The sequence below is a fragment of the Leuresthes tenuis genome, unplaced genomic scaffold (genome assembly GCF_036924035.1).
Source record: "Leuresthes tenuis unplaced genomic scaffold, fLeuTen1.0.hap1 SCAF_16, whole genome shotgun sequence".
Taxonomy (NCBI): domain Eukaryota; kingdom Metazoa; phylum Chordata; class Actinopteri; order Atheriniformes; family Atherinopsidae; genus Leuresthes; species Leuresthes tenuis.
This window is the reverse complement of record NW_027325370.1, coordinates 766,783-793,273: the sequence shown is the minus strand read 5'-3', so window position 1 is coordinate 793,273 and position 26,491 is coordinate 766,783. Positions and strand designations below refer to the sequence as shown.

General features: G+C 47.7%; 1 protein-coding gene across 1 annotated transcript in view; it reads right to left on the bottom strand.

Moving 5' to 3' along the window:
- The window catches only part of LOC140271644 (leucine-rich repeat neuronal protein 1), a 33,524-nt gene extending 10,855 nt beyond the window's left edge, over positions 1-22,669 (bottom strand). The window contains exons 1-8 of the mRNA XM_072366926.1: positions 22,487-22,669; positions 17,437-17,570; positions 16,719-16,864; positions 10,202-10,303; positions 9,821-10,005; positions 8,973-9,215; positions 8,741-8,863; positions 5,524-5,646 (exon numbers count right to left, since the gene is read on the bottom strand). Of these exons, the coding sequence (XP_072223027.1) occupies positions 5,524-5,646; positions 8,741-8,863; positions 8,973-9,215; positions 9,821-10,005; positions 10,202-10,303; positions 16,719-16,864; positions 17,437-17,512 (998 nt within the window). The 5' untranslated portion in view covers positions 17,513-17,570; positions 22,487-22,669. The remainder of the gene's footprint in view (positions 1-5,523; positions 5,647-8,740; positions 8,864-8,972; positions 9,216-9,820; positions 10,006-10,201; positions 10,304-16,718; positions 16,865-17,436; positions 17,571-22,486) is intronic.
- Between the last annotated feature and the right edge of the window lie 3,822 nt (positions 22,670-26,491).

Genomic DNA, 26,491 nt, shown 5'->3' with positions numbered 1-26,491 from the left:
AACTGTCCGTGTGCGACAGCAATAACTGTCCGTGTGCGACAGCAATAACTGTCCGTGTGCAACAGCAATAGCTGTCCGTGTGAAACAGCAATAACTGTCCGTGTGCGACAGCAATAACTGTCCGTGTGCGACAGCAATAACTGTCCGTGTGCGACAGCAATAACTGTCCGTGTGCGACAGCAATAACTGTCCGTGTGCGACAGCAATAACTGTCTGTGTGCGACAGCAATAACTGTCCGTGTGCGACAGCAATAACTGTCCGTGTGCGACAGCAATAACTGTCCGTGTGAAACAGCAATAACTGTCCGTGTGAAACAGCAATAACTGTCCGTGTGAAACAGCAATAACTGTCCGTGTGCGACAGCAATAACTGTCCGTGTGAAACAGCAATAACTGTCCGTGTGCGACAGCAATAACTGTCCGTGTGAAACAGCAATAACTGTCCGTGTGAAACAGCAATAACTGTCCGTGTGAAACAGCAATAACTGTCCGTGTGCGACAGCAATAACTGTCCATGTGAAACAGCAATAACTGTCCGTGTGAAACAGCAATAACTGTCCGTGTGCGACAGCAATAACTGTCCGTGTGAAACAGCAATAACTGTCCGTGTGAGACAGCAATAACTGTCCGTGTGCGACAGCAATAACTGTCCGTGTGAAACAGCAATAACTGTCCGTGTGCGACAGCAATAACTGTCTGTGTGCGACAGCAATAACTGTCCGTGTGCGACAGCAATAACTGTCCGTGTGCGACAGCAATAACTGTCCGTGTGCGACAGCAATAACTGTCCGTGTGAAACAGCAATAACTGTCCGTGTGCGACAGCAATAACTGTCCGTGTGCGACAGCAATAACTGTCCGTGTGCGACAGCAATAACTGTCCGTGTGCGACAGCAATAACTGTCTGTGTGCGACAGCAATAACTGTCCGTGTGCGACAGCAATAACTGTCCGTGTGAAACAGCAATAACTGTCCGTGTGCGACAGCAATAACTGTCCGTGTGCAACAGCAATAACTGTCCGTGTGAGACAGCAATAACTGTCCGTGTGCGACAGCAATAACTGTCCGTGTGAGACAGCAATAACTGTCTGTGTGAAACAGCAATAACTGTCCGTGTGCGACAGCAATAACTGTCCGTGTGAAACAGCAATAACTGTCCGTGTGAAACAGCAATAACTGTCCGTGTGAGACAGCAATAACTGTCCGTGTGAAACAGCAATAACTGTCCGTGTGAAACAGCAATAACTGTCCGTGTGAAACAGCAATAACTGTCCGTGTGCGACAGCAATAACTGTCCGTGTGAAACAGCAATAACTGTCCGTGTGCGACAGCAATAACTGTCCGTGTGAAACAGCAATAACTGTCCGTGTGCGACAGCAATAACTGTCCGTGTGCAACAGCAATAACTGTCCGTGTGAAACAGCAATAACTGTCCGTGTGCGACAGCAATAACTGTCCGTGTGAAACAGCAATAACTGTCCGTGTGCGACAGCAATAACTGTCCGTGTGAAACAGCAATAACTGTCCGTGTGCGACAGCAATAACTGTCCGTGTGAAACAGCAATAACTGTCCGTGTGCGACAGCAATAACTGTCTGTGTGAAACAGCAATAACTGTCCGTGTGAAACAGCAATAACTGTCCGTGTGCGACAGGAATAACTGTCCGTGTGCGACAGCAATAACTGTCTGTGTCCAACAGCAATAACTGTCCGTGTGAAACAGCAATAACTGTCCGTGTGCGACAGCAATAACTGTCCGTGTGAAACAGCAATAACTGTCCGTGTGAAACAGCAATAACTGTCCGTGTGAAACAGCAATAACTGTCCGTGTGAAACAGCAATAACTGTCCGTGTGAGACAGCAATAACTGTCCGTGTGCGACAGCAATAACTGTCCGTGTGAAACAGCAATAACTGTCCGTGTGAAACAGCAATAACTGTCCGTGTAAAACAGCAATAACTGTCCGTGTAAAACAGCAATAACTGTCCGTGTGAAACAGCAATAACTGTCCATGTGAAACAGCAATAACTGTCCGTGTGAGACAGCAATAACTGTCCGTGTGCGACAGCAATAACTGTCCGTGTGAAACAGCAATAACTGTCCGTGTGCGACAGCAATAACTGTCCGTGTGAAACAGCAATAACTGTCCGTGTAAAACAGCAATAACTGTCCGTGTGAAACAGCAATAACTGTCTGTGTAAAACAGCAATAACTGTCCGTGTGCGACAGCAATAACTGTCCGTGTGAAACAGCAATAACTGTCCGTGTGCTACAGCAATAACTGTCCGTGTGAAACAGCAATAACTGTCCGTGTAAAACAGCAATAACTGTCCGTGTGAAACAGCAATAACTGTCCGTGTAAAACAGCAATAACTGTCCGTGTAAAACAGCAATAACTGTCCGTGTGCGACAGCAATAACTGTCCGTGTGAAACAGCAATAACTGTCCGTGTGCGACAGCAATAACTGTCCGTGTGAAACAGCAATAACTGTCCGTGTAAAACAGCAATAACTGTCCGTGTGAAACAGCAATAACTGTCCGTGTGCGACAGCAATAACTGTCCGTGTGAAACAGCAATAACTGTCCGTGTGCGACAGCAATAACTGTCCGTGTGAAACAGCAATAACTGTCCGTGTAAAACAGCAATAACTGTCCGTGTGAAACAGCAATAACTGTCCGTGTGCGACAGCAATAACTGTCCGTGTGAAACAGCAATAACTGTCCGTGTAAAACAGCAATAACTGTCCGTGTGAAACAGCAATAACTGTCCGTGTGCGACAGCAATAACTGTCCGTGTGAAACAGCAATAACTGTCAGTGTGCGACAGCAATAACTGTCCGTGTGCGACAGCAATAACTGTCTGTGTGCGACAGCAATAACTGTCCGTGTGCGACAGCAATAACTGTCCGTGTGCGACAGCAATAACTGTCCGTGTGCGACAGCAATAACTGTCCGTGTGCGACAGCAATAACTGTCCGTGTGAAACAGCAATAACTGTCCGTGTGAAACAGCAATAACTGTCCGTGTGAGACAGCAATAACTGTCCGTGTGCGACAGCAATAACTGTCCGTGTGCGACAGCAATAACTGTCCGTGTGAGACAGCAATAACTGTCCGTGTGCGACAGCAATAACTGTCCGTGTGCGACAGCAATAACTGTCCGTGTGCGACAGCAATAACTGTCCGTGTGAAACAGCAATAACTGTCCGTGTGAAACAGCAATAACTGTCCGTGTGCGACAGCAATAACTGTCCGTGTGAAACAGCAATAACTGTCCGTGTGCGACAGCAATAACTGTCCATGTGAAACAGCAATAACTGTCCGTGTGCGACAGCAATAACTGTCCGTGTGCGACAGCAATAACTGTCCGTGTGCGACAGCAATAACTGTCCGTGTGCGACAGCAATAACTGTCCGTGTGCGACAGCAATAACTGTCCGTGTGAAACAGCAATAACTGTCCGTGTGCGACAGCAATAACTGTCCGTGTGCGACAGCAATAACTGTCCGTGTGCGACAGCAATAACTGTCCGTGTGAAACAGCAATAACTGTCCGTGTGCGACAGCAATAACTGTCCGTGTCCGACAGCAATAACTGTCCGTGTGCGACAGCAATAACTGTCCGTGTGCGACAGCAATAACTGTCCGTGTGAAACAGCAATAACTGTCCGTGCGACAGCAATAACTGTCCGTGTGCGACAGCAATAACTGTCCGTGTGCGACAGCAATAACTGTCCGTGTGCGACAGCAATAACTGTCCGTGTGCGACAGCAATAACTGTCCGTGTGCGACAGCAATAACTGTCCGTGTGCGACAGCAATAACTGTCCGTGTGCGACAGCAATAACTGTCCGTGTGCGACAGCAATAACTGTCCGTGTGCGACAGCAATAACTGTCCGTGTGAAACAGCAATAACTGTCCGTGTGAAACAGCAATAACTGTCCGTGTGCGACAGCAATAACTGTCCGTGTGAGACAGCAATAACTGTCTGTGTGAAACAGCAATAACTGTCCGTGTGCGACAGCAATAACTGTCCGTGTGAAACAGCAATAACTGTCCGTGTGCGACAGCAATAACTGTCCGTGTGCGACAGCAATAACTGTCCGTGTGCGACAGCAATAACTGTCCGTGTGCGACAGCAATAACTGTCCGTGTGAAACAGCAATAACTGTCCGTGTGAAACAGCAATAACTGTCCGTGTGCGACAGCAATAACTGTCCGTGTGCGACAGCAATAACTGTCCGTGTGCGACAGCAATAACTGTCCGTGTGCGACAGCAATAACTGTCCGTGTGAAACAGCAATAACTGTCCGTGTGCGACAGCAATAACTGTCCGTGTCCGACAGCAATAACTGTCCGTGTGCGACAGCAATAACTGTCCGTGTGCGACAGCAATAACTGTCCGTGTGAAACAGCAATAACTGTCCGTGCGACAGCAATAACTGTCCGTGTGCGACAGCAATAACTGTCCGTGTGCGACAGCAATAACTGTCCGTGTGCGACAGCAATAACTGTCCGTGTGCGACAGCAATAACTGTCCGTGTGCGACAGCAATAACTGTCCGTGTGCGACAGCAATAACTGTCCGTGTGCGACAGCAATAACTGTCCGTGTGCGACAGCAATAACTGTCCGTGTGAAACAGCAATAACTGTCCGTGTGAAACAGCAATAACTGTCCGTGTGCGACAGCAATAACTGTCCGTGTGCGACAGCAATAACTGTCCGTGTGCGACAGCAATAACTGTCCGTGTGCGACAGCAATAACTGTCCGTGTGAAACAGCAATAACTGTCCGTGTGCGACAGCAATAACTGTCCGTGTCCGACAGCAATAACTGTCCGTGTGCGACAGCAATAACTGTCCGTGTGCGACAGCAATAACTGTCCGTGTGAAACAGCAATAACTGTCCGTGCGACAGCAATAACTGTCCGTGTGAAACAGCAATAACTGTCCGTGTGAAACAGCAATAACTGTCCGTGTGCGACAGCAATAAATGTCCGTGTGAAACAGCAATAACTGTCTGTGTGCGACGGCAATAACTGTCCGTGTGCGACAGCAATAACTGTCCGTGTGCGACAGCAATAACTGTCCGTGTGCGACGGCAATAACTGTCCGTGTGAAACAGCAATAACTGTCCGTGTGCGACAGCAATAACTGTCCGTGTCCGACAGCAATAACTGTCCGTGTGCGACATTTTATGTAATTAAATGATTGAAGTTACTTTTGGAATTATAAATGGTCGTGTCATCAGCATAGAGGCTTACTTCTGCTTTAATGTCTCTGCAGGACAGAACCATCAGATTCAGGCTGATATCATGTTATTTTGTTTCAGCAGAGTAAAAGTTTTTAAAATCCCTGGATTTAAGAGATTATAATCTCTTTAACAGAACTGGCAGCTTGATCCATACAAAGCGTTTGCCTTTATTTAGTTTATTTTGCTTTACAGCGACAGAAGCTGCTGCTGCAACCCCCCGAAAAGAAGAAGGAAAACCAAACTGCATGAAAAGCAGGAATAACCGGCTGAATCACCTGAAGGCCTGAGGGTCCATGTAGGACAGACGAGGGTTGTTGCAGAGCTCAACTTTGGCCATCTCTGGAAGGTTCTGGAAAGCTGCTCGCTCCACCATCAGCAGCTCGTCCATGTTGTTCAAACTGAGGCCAAACGCAACACAGAACTATGATAATACATATTAATATGAATAAACCATTATCTCTACGAGCTGAGAAGTTCAGCTGGTTTCACACATGCAACCATGAGATTTAAAAGTACCTAAACTATTGATTTTATTCATGATGACATCACCCACACGTTTGTGTTTGGGAAGCTTTAACTTCACATTGAAAGACGTCATGAAAAAGATAAAGTAACCCAAAAGGCAAAGAAGAGCCTGATGGACATTAGAAAGAAGCTACATTGACTTCATCGTTCTGACTCAAATGTCCATCACTTTTAGGCACATGATGGCGTAACAACCAAGTTAACCTAAACTATCAGAATATTTTTCCCTGTTGACCATCATATAAGTTCTCTCTCCTAACTGGTCTCCTAACTGGTCTCCTAACTGGTCTCCTAACTGGTTTCCTAACTGGTCTCCTAACTGTTCTCCTAACTTGTTTCCTAACTGGTTTCCTAACTGGTTTCCTAACTGGTCTCCTAACTGGTCTCCTAACTGGTCTCCTAACTGCTCTCCTAACTGGTCTCCTAACTGGTTTCCTAACTGGTCTCCTAACTGGTTTCCTAACTGGTCTCCTAACTGGTCTCCTAACTTGTCTCCTAACTTGTTTCCTAACTGGTTTCCTAACTGGTTTCCTAACTGGTCTCCTAATTGGTTTCCTAACTGGTCTCCTAACTGGTTTCCTAACTGGTCTCCTAACTGGTTTCCTAACTGGTCTCCTAACTGGTTTCCTAACTGGTCTCCTAACTGGTCTCCTAACTTGTCTCCTAACTGGTCTCCTAACTGTTCTCCTAACTTGTTTCCTAACTGGTTTCCTAACTGGTCTCCTAACTGGTCTCCTAACTTGTCTCCTAACTGGTCTCCTAACTGTTCTCCTAACTTGTTTCCTAACTGGTTTCCTAACTGGTTTCCTAACTGGTTTCCTAACTGGTCTCCTAACTGGTCTCCTAACTTGTCTCCTAACTGGTCTCCTAACTGTTCTCCTAACTTGTTTCCTAACTGGTTTCCTAACTGGTTTCCTAACTGGTCTCCTAACTGGTTTCCTAACTGGTCTCCTAACTGCTCTCCTAACTGGTCTCCTAACTGGTCTCCTAACTGGTCTCCTAACTGGTTTCCTAACTGGTTTCCTAACTGGTCTCCTAACTGGTCTCCTAACTTGTCTCCTAACTGTTCTCCTAACTTGTTTCCTAACTGGTTTCCTAACTGGTTTCCTAACTGGTCTCCTAACTGGTTTCCTAACTTGTTTCCTAACTGGTTTCCTAACTGGTTTCCTAACTGGTCTCCTAACTGGTCTCCTAACTTGTCTCCTAACTGGTCTCCTAACTGTTCTCCTAACTGGTTTCCTAACTGGTTTCCTAACTGGTCTCCTAACTGGTTTCCTAACTGGTCTCCTAACTGGTTTCCTAACTGGTCTCCTAACTGGTTTCCTAACTGGTCTCCTAACTGGTTTCCTAACTGGTCTCCTAACTTGTCTCCTAACTTGTCTCCTAACTGGTCTCCTAACTGTTCTCCTAACTTGTTTCCTAACTGGTTTCCTAACTGGTTTCCTAACTGGTCTCCTAACTGGTTTCCTAACTGGTCTCCTAACTGGTTTCCTAACTGGTCTCCTAACTGGTTTCCTAACTGCTCTCCTAACTGCTCTCCTAACTGGTCTCCTAACTGGTTTCCTAACTGGTCTCCTAACTGGTTTCCTAACTGGTCTCCTAACTGGTCTCCTAACTTGTCTCCTAACTGGTCTCCTAACTGTTCTCCTAACTTGTTTCCTAACTGGTTTCCTAACTGGTTTCCTAACTGGTTTCCTAACTGGTCTCCTAACTGGTCTCCTAACTTGTCTCCTAACTGGTCTCCTAACTGTTCTCCTAACTGGTTTCCTAACTGGTTTCCTAACTGGTTTCCTAACTGGTCTCCTAACTGGTCTCCTAACTGGTCTCCTAACTGTTCTCCTAACTTGTTTCCTAACTGGTTTCCTAACTGGTTTCCTAACTGGTCTCCTAACTGGTTTCCTAACTGGTCTCCTAACTGGTTTCCTAACTGCTCTCCTAACTGCTCTCCTAACTGGTCTCCTAACTGGTTTCCTAACTGGTCTCCTAACTGGTTTCCTAACTGGTTTCCTAACTGGTTTCCTAACTGGTCTCCTAACTGGTCTCCTAACTGGTCTCCTAACTGGTTTCCTAACTGGTTTCCTAACTAGTTTCCTAACTGCTCTCCTAACTGCTCTCCTAACTGGTCTCCAGCCTGTGAAACCTCTGCAGATGGTCCAGAACGCAGCGGTGCGTCTGGTCTTGGATCAGCCTAAAAGAACACGTCCCCCCTCTGTTCATTGAGCTCCTCTGGCTGCCCTTAGCCGCCCGCATCAGATCCAAGTCCCTGATGTTAGCTACAAAGAGCTTAATGGAACGGCTCCATCTACTTGAATGCTCTTGCAAAGGCTTCTGTCCCAACTGGGTCCCTCCGTTGGTCCCAGGATTGTCGTCTAGCAGCTCCTACACCACGCCTAAGACAATCCAAACTCTGTTCATGTGTCGTCCCACGATGGTGGAATGACCTACCGAGCGCTACCAGAACAGGGGCGTCCCTGTCTATCTTCAAGAAGCTCCTGAAAACCCAGCTCTTCAGAGAGCATCTCCTATCCCAGCACTTACCTTGTACTTCCCTCCCCCCTCTATCTCTGCCCTTTATCTTTCTGCACTTCCTTCTATGCCTGCACCCTATCTCTACTCTGTCCCCTCTGACAGAGTCGGACTCCTGGGTTCCTTCTATGGAGCTTATTGTTAGCTTTTTATAAAGCTGTTATATCTTCATTTGTAAGTCGCTTTGGATAAAAGCTTCTGATAAATACAGAAACATCATGAACAGAACGTGTTATTTTCCTTGTTTCATGACAGTTCCAGGAGTCACTTTCTTAAACTTCATGTCCACAGTTGAGTCCAGCAACAGTTGCAGCTCGACTCCATTTTACCGGACCCAGGATACACAATCAGGCGTATGAAGAAGAACTTTTGGACTTTCTGCTGCTTTAATTGTCCCTGAAGGAAGTCATGGAACATGTAAATACGTGTTTTTAGACTCACCTGAGTTCCTCCAGGTGTTGAAGGTTCTGAAAGTCTCCCTGTTGGATTCGGCTGATCGGGTTCTTGTTCAGGTCCAGGAACTTGAGGTTCTGGAGCACACTCAGAGCATCCCGAGGAACAGACCTGCCAGGTGGACCAGAGAGAATCCGAATAAACTAACAACACTGATTCTCCAACTTTGTGGCAGATTAGGAGCCGAATATGACACAAATGGACCAGGAAGCAGACACACCTAAGCTGATTGCCATAGAAAGAAAGGCTCTCCAGGTAGTCGAGGCCCAGGAAAGCAGAGGAGGGGACGGAGACCAGTCCCATCCCAGCCAGGACCAGGCTGTGGAGGCGGGACAGTGGCAGGAAGTTCTTCTCCTCCAGTCCCAGGATGGGGTTCTCCCCGATCATCAGGATCTCCAGCGACGGCAGAGACTCAAACCACCGACTGTCGATGGCCACCAGGCGGTTGGAGTTCAGATGGAGCCTGAGAGATCGAGCAAATCGATGTTCATAATGAATTATTTCTAACATCCAGGTAAAACCTCTGAAGGACGAACAGAAAACCAAATACAGACAATTCCACTGCGTTCTTATGCAGCTCCAAGTGATATTTAGTTGCATCAGGATAGATTTCAGCTACTGGTTCTTCTAGACTTTTAGGGCAAAGGATGAATGTTTTCATGTCCCTCTTTAAGGTCGAATGCTCAGGTTCTACTGATCCTGTGGAGTTTCTTTGTTTAATCAAGAGGTTCTGTGAGTAATCTTAACTTCTTTTTAAGGTCTTTTAAGGTCAATTGGTCCTTTAAGGAGTTTTAACACGTTCTTGTGTCACAGGTGGAACTTTTGGTGGTTCGTTATAACCTTCAAACTCTTCTGGGGGTCCTCTGAGGCTCTAATGATCCTAGAATTGATTCATCCTCACTGATGTGTTTCAGTTACTTTGGTGGTTCCATTTATCTTGTAAAATGGTAGAAAGCCTGTAAGAATAAGAATCTTTTACTCACTGACAAAGTTCAACAGGTACTTTTGGTCTTTTGGGGGTTCCAAAGTTCTCATATTGAACACTGAAGCTGAAAATGTTAAAATCACCGGAGCAGATTGGTGAGACCAGCAAACGCTTTGGGTCCGATGGACGAGATGTGGTTATGGTTGATGTAGAGCTCTTCCAGGCTGGACAGGTTTCTCAGGCTGAAGTCTTCCAGCTCTGCGATGTGGTTCTCCTCCACGTACAGAGTCACCAGGTGGGCCAGAGAAGAGAGGCCCATGGAGCTCACCTGGACAGAGACAGACAGCGTCACAAAGACTGGCATCAGAGCAGGTGAATTAAACTCCACAAAGGTTTGGAGAACGATGGATTGGGCAGCAGGTGGGGAAACCAGGGTGGACCACACACCTGTCACCTGCAGGTGTCATGTGACCCTTTATCAGGTGTAGAAGGACGTTTAGTGTGGAGGACAGCAGGTGTGTTACCTGCGTGAAGTGGTTCTGTGAAAGGTCCAGTTCTGTTAGGTTGGTCAGACTCTGCAGTTCAGTCACGATGGAGGAGATGTTGTTGCTTTGCAGCAGCAGCACCTGGAGCACACAAACATGTCTGAGGTTACCTGTGAGATGTTACCTGTGATGTTACCTGTGATGCTACCTGTGATGCTACCTGTGATGTTACCTGTGATGCTACCTGTGATGTTACCTGTGATGCTACCTGTGATGCTACCTGTGATGTTACCTGTGATGCTACCTGTGATGTTACCTGTGATGTTACCTGTGATGCTACCTGTGATGTTACCTGTGATGCTACCTGTGATGTTACCTGTGATGCTACCTGTGATGTTACCTGTGATGCTACCTGTGATGCTACCTGTGATGCTACCTGTGATGTTACCTGTGATGCTACCTGTGATGTTACCTGTGATGTTACCTGTGATGCTACCTGTGATGCTACCTGTGATGTTACCTGTGATGCTACCTGTGATGTTACCTGTGATGTTACCTGTGATGCTACCTGTGATGTTACCTGTGATGTTACCTGTGAGATGTTACCTGTGATGCTACCTGTGATGCTACCTGTGATGCTACCTGTGATGCTACCTGTGATGTTACCTGTGATGCTACCTGTGATGTTACCTGTGATGCTACCTGTGATGCTACCTGTGATGCTACCTGTGATGCTACCTGTGATGTTACCTGTGATGCTACCTGTGATGTTACCTGTGATGTTACCTGTGATGCTACCTGTGATGTTACCTGTGATGCTACCTGTGATGTTACCTGTGATGCTACCTGTGATGTTACCTGTGATGCTACCTGTGATGCTACCTGTGATGCTACCTGTGATGTTACCTGTGATGCTACCTGTGATGTTACCTGTGATGTTACCTGTGATGCTACCTGTGATGCTACCTGTGATGTTACCTGTGATGCTACCTGTGATGTTACCTGTGATGTTACCTGTGATGCTACCTGTGATGCTACCTGTGATGTTACCTGTGATGCTACCTGTGATGCTACCTGTGATGTTACCTGTGATGCTACCTGTGATGCTACCTGTGATGCTACCTGTGATGTTACCTGTGATGCTACCTGTGATGTTACCTGTGATGCTACCTGTGATGCTACCTGTGATGTTACCTGTGATGCTACCTGTGATGTTACCTGTGATGTTACCTGTGATGCTACCTGTGATGTTACCTGTGATGCTACCTGTGATGCTACCTGTGATGTTACCTGTGATGCTACCTGTGATGTTACCTGTGATGTTACCTGTGATGCTACCTGTGATGTTACCTGTGATGCTACCTGTGATGTTACCTGTGATGCTACCTGTGATGTTACCTGTGATGCTACCTGTGATGCTACCTGTGATGTTACCTGTGATGCTACCTGTGATGTTACCTGTGATGTTACCTGTGATGCTACCTGTGATGTTACCTGTGATGTTACCTGTGATGCTACCTGTGATGCTACCTGTGATGCTACCTGTGATGCTACCTGTGATGTTACCTGTGATGCTACCTGTGATGTTACCTGTGATGCTACCTGTGATGCTACCTGTGATGCTACCTGTGATGTTACCTGTGATGCTACCTGTGATGTTACCTGTGATGTTACCTGTGAGATGTTACCTGTAAGATGTTACCTGTGATGCTACCTGTGATGCTACCTGTGATGTTACCTGTGATGCTACCTGTGATGCTACCTGTGATGTTACCTGTGATGCTACCTGTGATGTTACCTGTGATGCTACCTGTGATGCTACCTGTGATGTTACCTGTGATGCTACCTGTGATGTTACCTGTGATGTTACCTGTGATGCTACCTGTGATGTTACCTGTGATGCTACCTGTGATGTTACCTGTGATGCTACCTGTGATGTTACCTGTGATGCTACCTGTGATGCTACCTGTGATGCTACCTGTGATGTTACCTGTGATGCTACCTGTGATGTTACCTGTGATGTTACCTGTGATGCTACCTGTGATGCTACCTGTGATGTTACCTGTGATGCTACCTGTGATGTTACCTGTGATGTTACCTGTGATGCTACCTGTGATGTTACCTGTGATGTTACCTGTGAGATGTTACCTGTGATGCTACCTGTGATGCTACCTGTGATGCTACCTGTGATGCTACCTGTGATGTTACCTGTGATGCTACCTGTGATGTTACCTGTGATGCTACCTGTGATGCTACCTGTGATGCTACCTGTGATGTTACCTGTGATGCTACCTGTGATGTTACCTGTGATGTTACCTGTGAGATGTTACCTGTAAGATGTTACCTGTGATGCTACCTGTGATGCTACCTGTGATGCTACCTGTGATGTTACCTGTGATGTTACCTGTGATGCTACCTGTGATGTTACCTGTGATGCTACCTGTGATGCTACCTGTGATGCTACCTGTGATGTTACCTGTGATGCTACCTGTGATGTTACCTGTGATGTTACCTGTGATGCTACCTGTGAGATGTTACCTGTGATGCTACCTGTGATGCTACCTGTGATGCTACCTGTGATGCTACCTGTGATGTTACCTGTGATGCTACCTGTGATGTTACCTGTGATGCTACCTGTGATGCTACCTGTGATGCTACCTGTGATGTTACCTGTGATGCTACCTGTGATGTTACCTGTGATGTTACCTGTGAGATGTTACCTGTGATGCTACCTGTGATGTTACCTGTGATGCTACCTGTGATGTTACCTGTGATGCTACCTGTGATGCTACCTGTGATGTTACCTGTGATGCTACCTGTGATGCTACCTGTGATGCTACCTGTGATGTTACCTGTGATGCTACCTGTGATGTTACCTGTGATGTTACCTGTGATGCTACCTGTGATGCTACCTGTGATGCTACCTGTGATGTTACCTGTGATGCTACCTGTGATGCTACCTGTGATGCTACCTGTGATGTTACCTGTGATGCTACCTGTAAGATGTTACCTGTAAAATGTTACCTGTAAGATGTTACCTGTGATGCTACCTGTGATGCTACCTGTGATGCTACCTGTGATGTTACCTGTGATGCTACCTGTGATGCTACCTGTGATGCTACCTGTGATGTTACCTGTGATGCTACCTGTGATGCTACCTGTGATGCTACCTGTGATGCTACCTGTGATGTTACCTGTGATGCTACCTGTAAAATGTTACCTGTAAGATGTTACCTGTGATGCTACCTGTGATGCTACCTGTGATGTTACCTGTGATGCTACCTGTGATGTTACCTGTGATGCTACCTGTGATGTTACCTGTGATGCTACCTGTGATGCTACCTGTGATGCTACCTGTGATGTTACCTGTGATGCTACCTGTGATGCTACCTGTGATGCTACCTGTAAGATGTTACCTGTAAAATGTTACCTGTGATGCTACCTGTGATGTTACCTGTGATGCTACCTGTAAAATGTTACCTGTAAGATGTTACCTGTGATGCTACCTGTGATGCTACCTGTGATGTTACCTGTGATGCTACCTGTGATGTTACCTGTGATGCTACCTGTGATGTTACCTGTGATGCTACCTGTGATGTTACCTGTGATGCTACCTGTGATGTTACCTGTGTAACATTAACTGTGATGTTACCTGTGATGCTACCTGTGATGCTACCTGTGATGCTACCTGTGATGCTACCTGTGATGTTACCTGTGTAACATTAACTGTGATGTTACCTGTGATGCTACCTGTGATGCTACCTGTGATGTTACCTGTGATGCTACCTGTGATGCTACCTGTGATGCTACCTGTGATGCTACCTGTGATGCTACCTGTGATGTTACCTGTGATGCTACCTGTGATGTTACCTGTGATGCTACCTGTGATGTTACCTGTGATGCTACCTGTGATGCTACCTGTGATGCTACCTGTGATGTTACCTGTGATGCTACCTGTGATGTTACCTGTGATGTCACCTGTGATGTTACCTGTGATGCTATCTGTAAGATGTTACCTGTGATGTTACCTGTGATGTCACCTGTGATGTTACCTGTGATGTTACCTGTGATGTTACCTGTGATGCTACCTGTGATGTTACCTGTGATGCTACCTGTGATGTTACCTGTGATGTTACCTGTGATGCTACCTGTGATGTTACCTGTGATGCTACCTGTGATGTTACCTGTGATGTTACCTGTGATGCTACCTGTGATGTTACCTGTGATGCTACCTGTGATGTTACCTGTGATGCTACCTGTGATGTTACCTGTGATGCTACCTGTGATGTTACCTGTGATGCTACCTGTGATGTTACCTGTGATGTCACCTGTGATGTTACCTGTGATGCTATCTGTAAGATGTTACCTGTGATGCTACCTGTGATGTTACCTGTGATGCTACCTGTAAAATGTTACCTGTAAGATGTTACCTGTGATGCTACCTGTGATGCTACCTGTGATGTTACCTGTGATGCTACCTGTGATGTTACCTGTGATGCTACCTGTGATGTTACCTGTGATGCTACCTGTGATGCTACCTGTGATGCTACCTGTGATGTTACCTGTGATGCTACCTGTGATGCTACCTGTGATGCTACCTGTAAGATGTTACCTGTAAAATGTTACCTGTAAGATGTTACCTGTGATGCTACCTGTGATGCTACCTGTGATGTTACCTGTGATGTTACCTGTGATGCTACCTGTGATGCTACCTGTGATGCTACCTGTGATGTTACCTGTGATGCTACCTGTGATGTTACCTGTGATGTTACCTGTGATGTTACCTGTAAGATGTTACCTGTAAGATGTTACCTGTAAGATGTTACCTGTGATGCTACCTGTGATGCTACCTGTGATGTTACCTGTGATGCTACCTGTGATGCTACCTGTGATGCTACCTGTGATGTTACCTGTGATGCTACCTGTAAAATGTTACCTGTAAGATGTTACCTGTGATGCTACCTGTGATGCTACCTGTGATGTTACCTGTGATGCTACCTGTGATGTTACCTGTGATGCTACCTGTGATGTTACCTGTGATGCTACCTGTGATGTTACCTGTGATGCTACCTGTGATGTTACCTGTGTAACATTAACTGTGATGTTACCTGTGATGCTACCTGTGATGCTACCTGTGATGCTACCTGTGATGCTACCTGTGATGTTACCTGTGATGTTACCTGTGTAACATTAACTGTGATGTTACCTGTGATGCTACCTGTAAAATGTTACCTGTAAGATGTTACCTGTGATGCTACCTGTGATGCTACCTGTGATGTTACCTGTGATGCTACCTGTGATGTTACCTGTGATGCTACCTGTGATGTTACCTGTGATGCTACCTGTGATGTTACCTGTGATGCTACCTGTGATGTTACCTGTGTAACATTAACTGTGATGTTACCTGTGATGCTACCTGTGATGCTACCTGTGATGCTACCTGTGATGCTACCTGTGATGTTACCTGTGTAACATTAACTGTGATGTTACCTGTGATGCTACCTGTGATGCTACCTGTGATGTTACCTGTGATGCTACCTGTGATGCTACCTGTGATGCTACCTGTGATGCTACCTGTGATGCTACCTGTGATGTTACCTGTGATGCTACCTGTGATGTTACCTGTGATGCTACCTGTGATGTTACCTGTGATGCTACCTGTGATGCTACCTGTGATGCTACCTGTGATGTTACCTGTGATGCTACCTGTGATGTTACCTGTGATGTCACCTGTGATGTTACCTGTGATGCTATCTGTAAGATGTTACCTGTGATGTTACCTGTGATGTCACCTGTGATGTTACCTGTGATGTTACCTGTGATGCTACCTGTGATGCTACCTGTGATGTTACCTGTGATGCTACCTGTGATGCTACCTGTGATGTTACCTGTGATGCTACCTGTGATGTTACCTGTGATGTTACCTGTGATGCTACCTGTGATGTTACCTGTGATGCTACCTGTGATGTTACCTGTGATGTTACCTGTGATGCTACCTGTGATGCTACCTGTGATGCTACCTGTGATGTTACCTGTGATGCTACCTGTGATGTTACCTGTGATGCTACCTGTGATGTTACCTGTGATGCTACCTGTGATGTTACCTGTGATGTCACCTGTGATGTTACCTGTGATGCTATCTGTAAGATGTTACCTGTGATGTTACCTGTGATGCTACCTGTGATGTTACCTGTGATGTCACCTGTGATGTTACCTGTGATGCTATCTGTAAGATGTTACCTGTGATGTTACCTGTGATGCTACCTGTGATGCTACCTGTGATGCTACCTGTGATGCTACCTGTGATGTTACCTGTGATGCTACCTGTGATGTTACCTGTGATGCTACCTGTGATGTTACCTGTGATGCTACCTGTGATGCTACCTGTGATGCTACCTGTGATGTTACCTGTGATGCTACCTGTGATGTTACCTGTGATGTCACCTGTGATGTTACCTGTGATGCTATCTGTAAGATGTTACCTGTGATGTTACCTGTGATGCTACCTGTGATGTTACCTGTGAGATGTTACCTATAATGTTACCTGTGACCTTACCTGTGTGTCAGCAGAGATGTTGGCTGGAAATCTGTGCAGGTGGAGTTCGTTGCAGTCGACGGTCCTGGCCTGGTGGTACACAGACTGTGAGGTGTACCAGGGTCGTGTCTCACAAACACACTGCAGAGGACACAGCGCTGTGCCACCTGGAGGACAAACATCAGCCCAGAGATTAGTTTTTCTCTGTTTTTACTTCTAAAGCAATGACCTGATCTCCATCAGCCAAATGAGCTCTTTTAATGACTGACAAAGTCTGTGTTTGCAAAATGGTGGAAGAGTAACTTAACACCTTTATATGCTTTTGGGGGGGGGGGGGGGGGGGGGGGGGGCGCAGACCACCGTGACATTTGGTGTTGGAGGCTGACCCAGAAAGCCTTTTTGGAGTCTTCCTTGGTAGCAGCTTGCTGCTAACTGTGTGTTGTGGCAGCAGAAGCAATGAGGAGGTTGCTGCTGATTGTCAGTATTATGGGCCTGAGAACCCGGGGTTTTGTTCTCTTGGTTCTTATTCCCGGTGATCTACATTGTTGCTCCCCACCTTCTTCCCCCGATCTTAACGGTGGGGACGTAACAGAGACAAATCCCAAGAAGGACATTTAGTCTATTTTCTTTAAAGATTGAGCTACTTGACTCATTTAAATTTCCTCCACTGGAGGATGAATACAGTATTTTTCCATTTCTACTCTGTTTAACTCTTTACCTGAATAAATGTGCTGCTTACCTTGGCTGGCCACGCCCACTCCAGCACACAGTGAAAACAGGAGAAGAAGAAGCACGAAGAGGACCGCAGATCCCATGATGCACTGAGGTTTCACAGAGAGGATAAAGAATGTTGTTTTCTCTCAGGAGATGAATCTGAGAACATAAAGAACATTTAAACCAAACAAAAGTGTTAGTTTTGAGTGTTTAACCATTTAATATGCAGCAGATAATCAGTGCTACGTGTTTTTTGCCTCTGGACCAAACATCTGGGAGAATAAGCTTCACACAGCGGGCGCTAACACACTGAGCTAATGTGACCAGACAGCCGTGATGATGCTGATGATGTTGTTGTGGGCTCACACACAGCGGGCTGGGAAACAGGGACACCTTGCCTCTGGTGCCATGGCAACCATCCAGTAAGTGACCTCTGATCTGTGCTGTGATTGGTTAAGCTGCTTCTCACTGCGTCCCAAATCCACTTTGTGCTCAATAACAGTAAATACAGAACAATGAGAGCTGCACTTTGCTCCTCTGCTTTCCAACAGTTTGAAACACAAATAAATATTTTACATAAAGATATGTGTCTTATAAAACAGCTGGTAGTCAGAAATCATCCTCCACATCCTGTTCCCCCTTCAGGAGCGCACAGCATCCACCGGCATGCACGAGAACATCATTGGACAGTTTCCAGAAGCAGCTGAAGTCTCAGAGCAGCTGATAAACTCCAGAAGTTTGTTCAGTTTACTGCTCGGGCTGCAGAGGATGAAACCTGCATCCTAACCAATGACCAACAGGGGGCGACTCCTGCAGAAAATACTCTGAAGAATACAGTTTCCTGAAAGGTAGCAGCTCAAATATACGCACAATGAAAATGTTTAAAACCTAAAACTACAGATCAGAAACTGGTGGAATTAACCTTCAGTGGACCTGCAGCAGGCTGCATGATGGTGGCTCAGATGGAGGAGGAGAAACTTTGTCCCGCCGTCAGCTGACCCAAAGAGAGGCCGAAGGACAGAGAACGGACAGAAGGATGGAGCTGAAACTCTCCGTTAACCTGACAGCATGTTTTAGGACGTGGGAGGAAGCCGGAGAACCCGCAGAGAACCTGCAGAGAACCTGCAGAGAACCCGCAGAGAACCTGCAGAGAACCCGCAGAGAACCTGCAGAGAACCCACAGAGAACCCGGAGAGAACCAGCAGAGAACCAGCAGAGAACCAGCAGAGAACCCGCAGAGAACCTGCAGAGAACCTGCAGAGAACCTGCAGAGAACCCACAGAGAACCCGGAGAGAACCTGCAGAGAACCTGCAGAGAACCCACAGAGAACCCGGAGAGAACCAGCAGAGAACCAGCAGAGAACCAGCAGAGAACCTGCAGAGAACCAGCAGAGAACCTGCAGAGAACCTGCAGAGAACCAGCAGAGAACCCACAGAGAACCCGGAGAGAACCTGCAGAGAACCTGCAGAGAACCCACAGAGAACCCGGAGAGAACCAGCAGAGAACCAGCAGAGAACCAGCAGAGAACCTGCAGAGAACCAGCAGAGAACCTGCAGAGAACCTGCAGAGAACCTGCAGAGAACCCACAGAGAACCCGGAGAGAACCTGCAGAGAACCTGCAGAGAACCCACAGAGAACCCGGAGAGAACCAGCAGAGAACCAGCAGAGAACCAGCAGAGAACCTGCAGAGAACCAGCAGAGAACCTGCAGAGAACCTGCAGAGAACCAGCAGAGAACCTGCAGAGAACCAGCAGAGAACCCGCAGAGAACCAGCAGAGAACCAGCAGAGAACCCGCAGAGAACCCGCAGAGAACCAGCAGAGAACCAGCAGAGAACCTGCAGAGAACCCGCAGAGAACCAGCAGAGAACCTGCAGAGAACCAGCAGAGAACCTGCAGAGAACCAGCAGAGAACCAGCAGAGAACCTGCAGAGAACCTGCAGAGAACCCGCAGAGAACCTGCAGAGAACCCACAGAGAACCCGCAGAGAACCCGCAGAGAACCTGCAGAGAACCTGCAGAGAACCCACAGAGAACCCGGAGAGAACCTGCAGAGAACCCGCAGAGAACCTGCAGAGAACCCACAGAGAACCCGGAGAGAACCAGCAGAGAACCAGCAGAGAACCAGCAGAGAACCCGCAGAGAACCTGCAGAGAACCTGCAGAGAACCTGCAGAGAACCCACAGAGAACCCGGAGAGAACCTGCAGAGAACCTGCAGAGAACCCACAGAGAACCCGGAGAGAACCAGCAGAGAACCAGCAGAGAACCAGCAGAGAACCTGCAGAGAACCAGCAGAGAACCTGCAGAGAACCTGCAGAGAACCAGCAGAGAACCCACAGAGAACCCGGAGAGAACCAGCAGAGAACCAGCAGAGAACCAGCAGAGAACCTGCAGAGAACCAGCAGAGAACCTGCAGAGAACCTGCAGAGAACCTGCAGAGAACCTGCAGAGAACCTGCAGAGAACCAGCAGAGAACCTGCAGAGAACCAGCAGAGAACCCGCAGAGAACCAGCAGAGAACCAGCAGAGAACCCGCAGAGAACCCGCAGAGAACCAGCAGAGAACCAGCAGAGAACCTGCAGAGAACCCGCAGAGAACCAGCAGAGAACCTGCAGAGAACCAGCAGAGAACCTGCAGAGAACCAGCAGAGAACCAGCAGAGAACCTGCAGAGAACCTGCAGAGAACCCGCAGAGAACCTGCAGAGAACCCACAGAGAACCCGCAGAGAACCCGCAGAGAACCTGCAGAGAACCTGCAGAGAACCCACAGAGAACCCGGAGAGAACCTGCAGAGAACCTGCAGAGAACCCACAGAGAACCCGGAGAGAACCAGCAGAGAACCAGCAGAGAACCAGCAGAGAACCTGCAGAGAACCAGCAGAGAACCTGCAGAGAACCAGCAGAGAACCCGCAGAGAACCAGCAGAGAACCAGCAGAGAACCCGCAGAGAACCAGCAGAGAACCTGCAGAGAACCCGCAGAGAACCAGCAGAGAACCAGCAGAGAACCTGCAGAGAACCAGCAGAGAACCAGCAGAGAACCAGCAAACACGGGGAGAACATGCAGCTTCCACACAGAAAGCTGGAACTCATCGAACAGAAATCATGTTTTTCATCAGAAGATAAAAGCTACTGACCGATTATCCCCCCCCTCCCCCCCCCCCCGCCTCCCCTGAGGGCTGAGCCCCCCCGTGTCCAATCGTAGAGACGGCCCTGCTCAGGTCCAGCTTTAAAGCAGTGGAACCAAGATGGCGGTCTTCCTCCCACAGCCTGAGGTCTTCAGCTCAGTTAGAGACGCGTTCGCTGCCTGTGGGAGTTTCCACCTTCTGGGTGTTTTTGTGGCTTCACGCTGAGAAAAACACGTCGAACCTGAACGCAGCTCATCTTCTTCTTCATGTTCAACACAGACCGAAGATCTCCTCCTCCTGGAATATTGATGAGCTGGCATCAATTATTCAACGAGCGCCTCGTTAAGTGTCCCGAGCGCCGGCTGTGATTGGAGGAGAGAGAGATGCTGCTTAACTCCAACACACACACGGGTAGTTCTGCCTTTGTGAGGACCAGCAACCCTCCAACATCCAAACCTGAAGTTCCTTCAAAAGCCTCCAAATTAACCAAGTAAGAACAACACAAAATGACCCAAACAGCCGTTTATGCTCTGATTTGGGCTAAAAAACACGGAGGTGGGACAAAGGACTCACAGCGACCAGCTCTGTGCACATCTGGCATCAGTCCTGGGTGCTCTGATCTGTACCAAACTCTACCAGAAGGAGAAGAAGAAGAAGAAGAAGAAGAAGACCTGCTCCTGGCCTAGAACCGGGACGTCCGCAGTCTCTCTAAAGCTAAAGCAGGATGGAGGGAAACAGGAGGAGCAGCTTCCTTTGTCTTAGCTGTGCTTTAAAGAGATGTTAAAGATAAGATAAAGATAAAGATAAAGACCCCAGATGCTGATGTGGGTCGACCCGAAACCTTAATGTGGATCTGAGCAAGAATCACTGTTGGTGTCAGTCAGCTCAGGTTAAACAGCTGAAAACAGTCAGCTGGCCTTCTTCTTCTTCTTCTTCTTCTTCTTCTTCTTCTTCTTCTTCTGGTCCCGTAGGTCTGGTGCAGACATCGAGCTGTTTGGTTCTTGAATGAGTTTGGTGTCAGAGGTGTGATGACGGCGTTCTGGAGCTCTTCTGGAGCTCTTCTGGAGCTCTTCTGGAGCTCTTCTGGAGCTCTTCTGGAGCTCTTCTGGAGCTCTTCTGGAGCTCTTCTGGAGCTCTTCTGAGGCCTCGCTTCACACCAGTGAGCGGATCAGCCGGGACACATTTTAACCAACATGTGATTCCCAACAGAAAACATTTTATCAGCTCATCTTAAATCTGACGGATCATAAAGGTCAGGAGCAGCAAAAGGCCGGAAAGGTAAGAAGAAACAGCTGGAGACAGATGCTGGAAGCAGCTGAGAGCGAAGATGAGCAAAAGTTCAACAATCTGAGGAAGAACTGAGCTGCCAGATGTTGGCTGAAGCAGAGTCCCTGTTACCATGGAAATGTTACTCTACGACCTGCTGTGATGCAGCTGTCTGATCAATAACGGCTCAGTTATTGATCCCACTTCATGATGAAGATTTGATCAAAAGATCTGAGAAGAATCAGCTAGTGCTGCATTCAATGTCCATCAGAAATGGGAAACCAGAATGTTCGTCACTGAGGTGAAGAACTCTGAAAGTTTTCCATCCCAGCAGCAGGTTTCCTCCTCCATCACCTGACGGAGACACTTCCCCGGAAACAGAACCGGCTCTTCGTGCTGTTTCTGCTCAGCGGAACACTTTAAAAGCTCGTTTAAAACGTGTCTTTGTGGCCCTGAAGCTGCTGCAGCTCCTGCTTCCGGCCGCCAGGGGCGCTGCTGAACATGTGAATCTGTCTGAAGCCGAACCAGCACCAGACCGCGCCTCTCCTGGTTCGGCTCACAGACCTGACCGCCCAACTTCCTGCGCCCCAAACCCACCCTGACAGCAGCGGATCCCACCCTCAGCCCCCCCACAGACTCACGAGGCGCCGCACCGCGACCTCTCGGTGTGAACATCCGTGTTCTCACCTGCTCCGCCGAGCCGCCGCACCGCCGCCGGCCGCCCACAGTCACACCGAGCTCGGCCGCAGAGTCACCCAGAGTCCGGCGGGGTCTCCGGTCCTCTCAGAGGTTCTGATGATCCGGATGAGCGGAGGCTTTTATCTGGAGCATCCTGCTGTCCGCTGACTCCGCGGCAGCCAATCAGATGCTCAGCCGCCGGATGCTGCGCTGGGGGGGCGGGGATCTGAAGGCATGACGTAATGCTCCACATTCACCTAATGACGGGGCCTGTTCTCCTCTGGGTGCACCTGAGAGCACGAGCGCGTGCGTGTTGTTCAGCGGCGACTTTCCGGCTCTTCATGTTGTTTACAAACAATTCTGTTGGGATAAAGAAACAAACAGAACCGGATGTGATCCGGATGGTTTCCAACTTCTAACGGAACAAAATCAGAAGAAAAGTTCTGGTTCCCAGAGATGAGCAACTTTTACTGTTTGAAACTGATGAAGTTAAAGAAAATAACAGCAAATGGATCTAAAAACACAACAGAACCAGCCCAGTTATTTGAATTCAATCTAAACTTTATTTAGATCTAAGGAGCAGCGAACAGATGGAAACAGTTCAGCTTCAAAGCTTCACTTCCAGCTGCTTAAAGGCAACAGATTCAGTGTGATGGAGGCAAAGCGGCTCCGGGCCGACGGTACCGGCTCATTTAGAACCTGATCAGCTGGGCCAATCCCAGCTCAGTCCGAACAGAACCAGCTGAGGAAGGAGAAGAAGAAACAGGTGGTGACATCATCAGTGATGTCACAGCGTTCCGGTAAACCTTCAGAGTGACTCAGAGTGATGAAGGCGAGGATGATGAAGAGGCCGAACCTTCATCCCAGTGTTTTCCATCAATAACCTTTATTTAACACAAACATAAAGAGTTTTCACCGACCAGCTTCAGTGTTCAGAACCAGAACCAGAACCAGAACCAGATCCAGAACCTGAAGCAGCACCACTCAGTGAAAGCTGCTCCAGACTCCTGTTAAAATCTGCATCAAAGACTCAATTAAACTCCATTTATTGCATTATTCTGAGGTCTGTGGCTCACTTTCAGGTCCCAGGGACATAATGAGCATTTTTCCTGTTTCATTTGATCATTTTTCTTTGAAGGAACTCCAGTATTAGTGTTAGATTGTCTGAATGAGAGAAAGAATGTGGCATTTAGACTTAACTGGACCCGTGTTAACTGGCCTGTTGTGGAGGATGTGGGACAAAATGAACCTTCATGCTGGAGACCTGCTTATTCATCTGATTTCAAAGAGTTTTCCAATATTTACCGAATTAAAAGTTTAGACCTTTATTTAACAGACATGAGTCCAGATAAATGATTCTGAGAGTTTTCACCGACCAGCTTCAGTGTTCAGAACCAGAACCAGAACCAGAGTCAGAACCAGAACCAGAACCAGAACCAGAACCAGAACCAGAACCTGCAGCAGCAACACTCAGTAAAAGCTGCTCCAGACTCATGTTTCCATCCTTCAGCTTCCTTTAATGACTCTTTTTAATGAGTTTTTCACAGGAATCTGAGTCCATTCCTGCTGAATCCCAGATTCCAGCTGCTCAGCAGTCCCTGGTTGTCTGGTTCTCCTCTTCATGATGCTCCAACATCTGCAGCAGGAGACAGATGTGGACTGCAGGCAGGCAGCCGAGCTCACACACTCTGTGTGTCTGAAGCTGCTGGAAGTCCTGCAGAATGAGGTCTGGCATCGTCCTGCTGAAATAACCACGGACCTCCCGGGAAAAGACGGCACCTTGATGGCAGCATCTGTCTCTCCAGAACTCCAACATCCAGCTGTGCATCAGTGGTACCTTCACCCAGATGAAGCCCTCCATGCCCTGGACTCTGCTGCAGCCCCAGACCATCACAGACGCTGGCTTTAAACCTTCCTCTGAGAACAGCTGGATGCTCTTTCTCAGCAGTTTTCCCCAGAAGCAGCTGAAACGTGGACTCATCTGCCCACAGAACACGTGTCCACTGTCTTTCTGTCCCTCTGAGATGAGCTGGAGTCCAGAGAACTGGGCCGTGGTTCTGCTCAGAGCTGATATATGGCTTCCTCCTGGTGTGATGCAGCTTCAGCTCACATTTCTGGATGCAGCCGTGGACTGTGTTGAGTGGAAATGCTTTTCCCAGCTCCTCCTGAGCCCATGTGGCTGTATGGATCATGGTGGCCTGACGGTTTCTCCTGCAGTGCTGCCTGAGGGCTCCGAGCTCATCCAGCAGGGCTTTCTGTCCTTGGCCTTTCCACACTGAGACTTCCCCAGACTCCCTGAATCTGTTCCCAATATCCTGCTCTGTAGATGCTGAAAGACCAAAGTTCTTGATATCTGGCTTCCTCCTGGTGTCCGGAGAACTTTAGTCTAACAGTTCTGAGACGTCTCCGTCGTCACATTTAAGATTCTGCCTCATTTCATCTGGAAATCAGTGTGTTTGTGTGTTTAAATCAAACGATTCTCGTTATCTGCAGGAGATTTATGACAAATCAGGTTCAGCAGAAAGAATAATAAAAAATAAATGATCTCAGAGTCTGTCAGTAGAAACAATCCTGCCTCTGAAATCCAGCTTAGAGCGGATTAAAGCCGAGTTAAACGGTAATCCTCATCAGGAGTGTGTCTGGTTTTCATCACGTTGTGGGGACTCGACCTGCTTTTGAAAATAAGTCCTCTGTGTGTGTTACTGTGTGTGTGTGTCTCTGTGTGTGTGTGTGTGTGTGTGTTACTGTGTGTGTGTTTGTGTGTATAAAACAACATTTACACTCTGTTAAAGTCCATAAAAATATTTTCTTTTTAATGTTTCCAGTAAATAACACGTTAAACACGTAGAATCTGTCCCAGAAAAATAAAAGCAGGCCCCCCCCCTTACATCAATCAAACCCTCGACCAATCACAGCCGAGGAGGGGCGGGGCCACGCTGGCTCTGAGGAGCGACAAACAGGCCACAGAAACATTGGTCGGGCCGGTACAGAATATATACGTTCAAACAGAGCTTATGTACAGAGAAGCGTCCCGTCTGACCTGCTGCAAAGCATCATGGGACCTGCAGGTGTGAACAGGTGAGCAGGTCTCAGACAGGAACCTCCGTCTCAGTTAAACCTGGAGGCGGAGCCAAAAGACTTCCTGAAACACGACAGAACTGATAAAATCTGGAAAATGTGCCAGCAGTTTGTTTCCACCTGGAGTCGAGCTGCATTCTGACCACCGGGGGGCGCTCTGCAGGTAACTTCAGATGCTGCAGCTTCCTGCTCTGCAGCTTTGAGCCCTTCAGCTCACAGGAAGAGTTCATCTGGGGGAGCTTTCAGGTCAATACAAACAGTAATTAACCCCCTTTTAAAAATAAAATATCATATTACCAGTCTGGAGAGAAGTCTCTGACCAATGAAATCTGATTGGTGTGACCTGTCGTCAGAGGGGGGGGTTAGGTAAGATAAATTTCACTTTTCAACTTGATTAAATTCTAATAACTTTGTATAAATAGTATCTGATGTGTTTGACGCATATTTGATTGAGTAAAGACACTTTTTGTCTTTCTTTATAAAGTAAAATGCTATTTTTCATCCGTTGCCTCAGTCATTGGTCTGAGGTTCCAGAGGCCTGAGGTTCCAAAGGTCTGAGGCTCCAGAGGTCTGAGGTTCCAAAGGTCTGAGGCTCCAGAGGTCTGAGGTTCCAGAAGTCTGAGGTTCCAAAGGTCTGAGGCTCCAGAGGCCTGAGGCTCCAGAGGCCTGAGGTTCCAGAGGCCTGAGGTTCCAGAGGCCTGAGGTTCCAGAGGTCTGAGGTTCCAAAGGTCTGAGGTTCCAGAGGTCTGAGGCTCCAGAGGCCTGAGGTTCCAGAGGCCTGAGGTTCCAGAGGCCTGAGGTTCCAAAGGCCTGAGGTTCCAGAGGCCTGAGGTTCCAGAGGCCTGAGGCTCCAGAGGCCTGAGGTTCCAGAGGTCTGAGGTTCCAGAGGCCTGAGGTTCCAGAGGCCTGAGGCTCCAAAGGCCTGAGGCTCCAGAG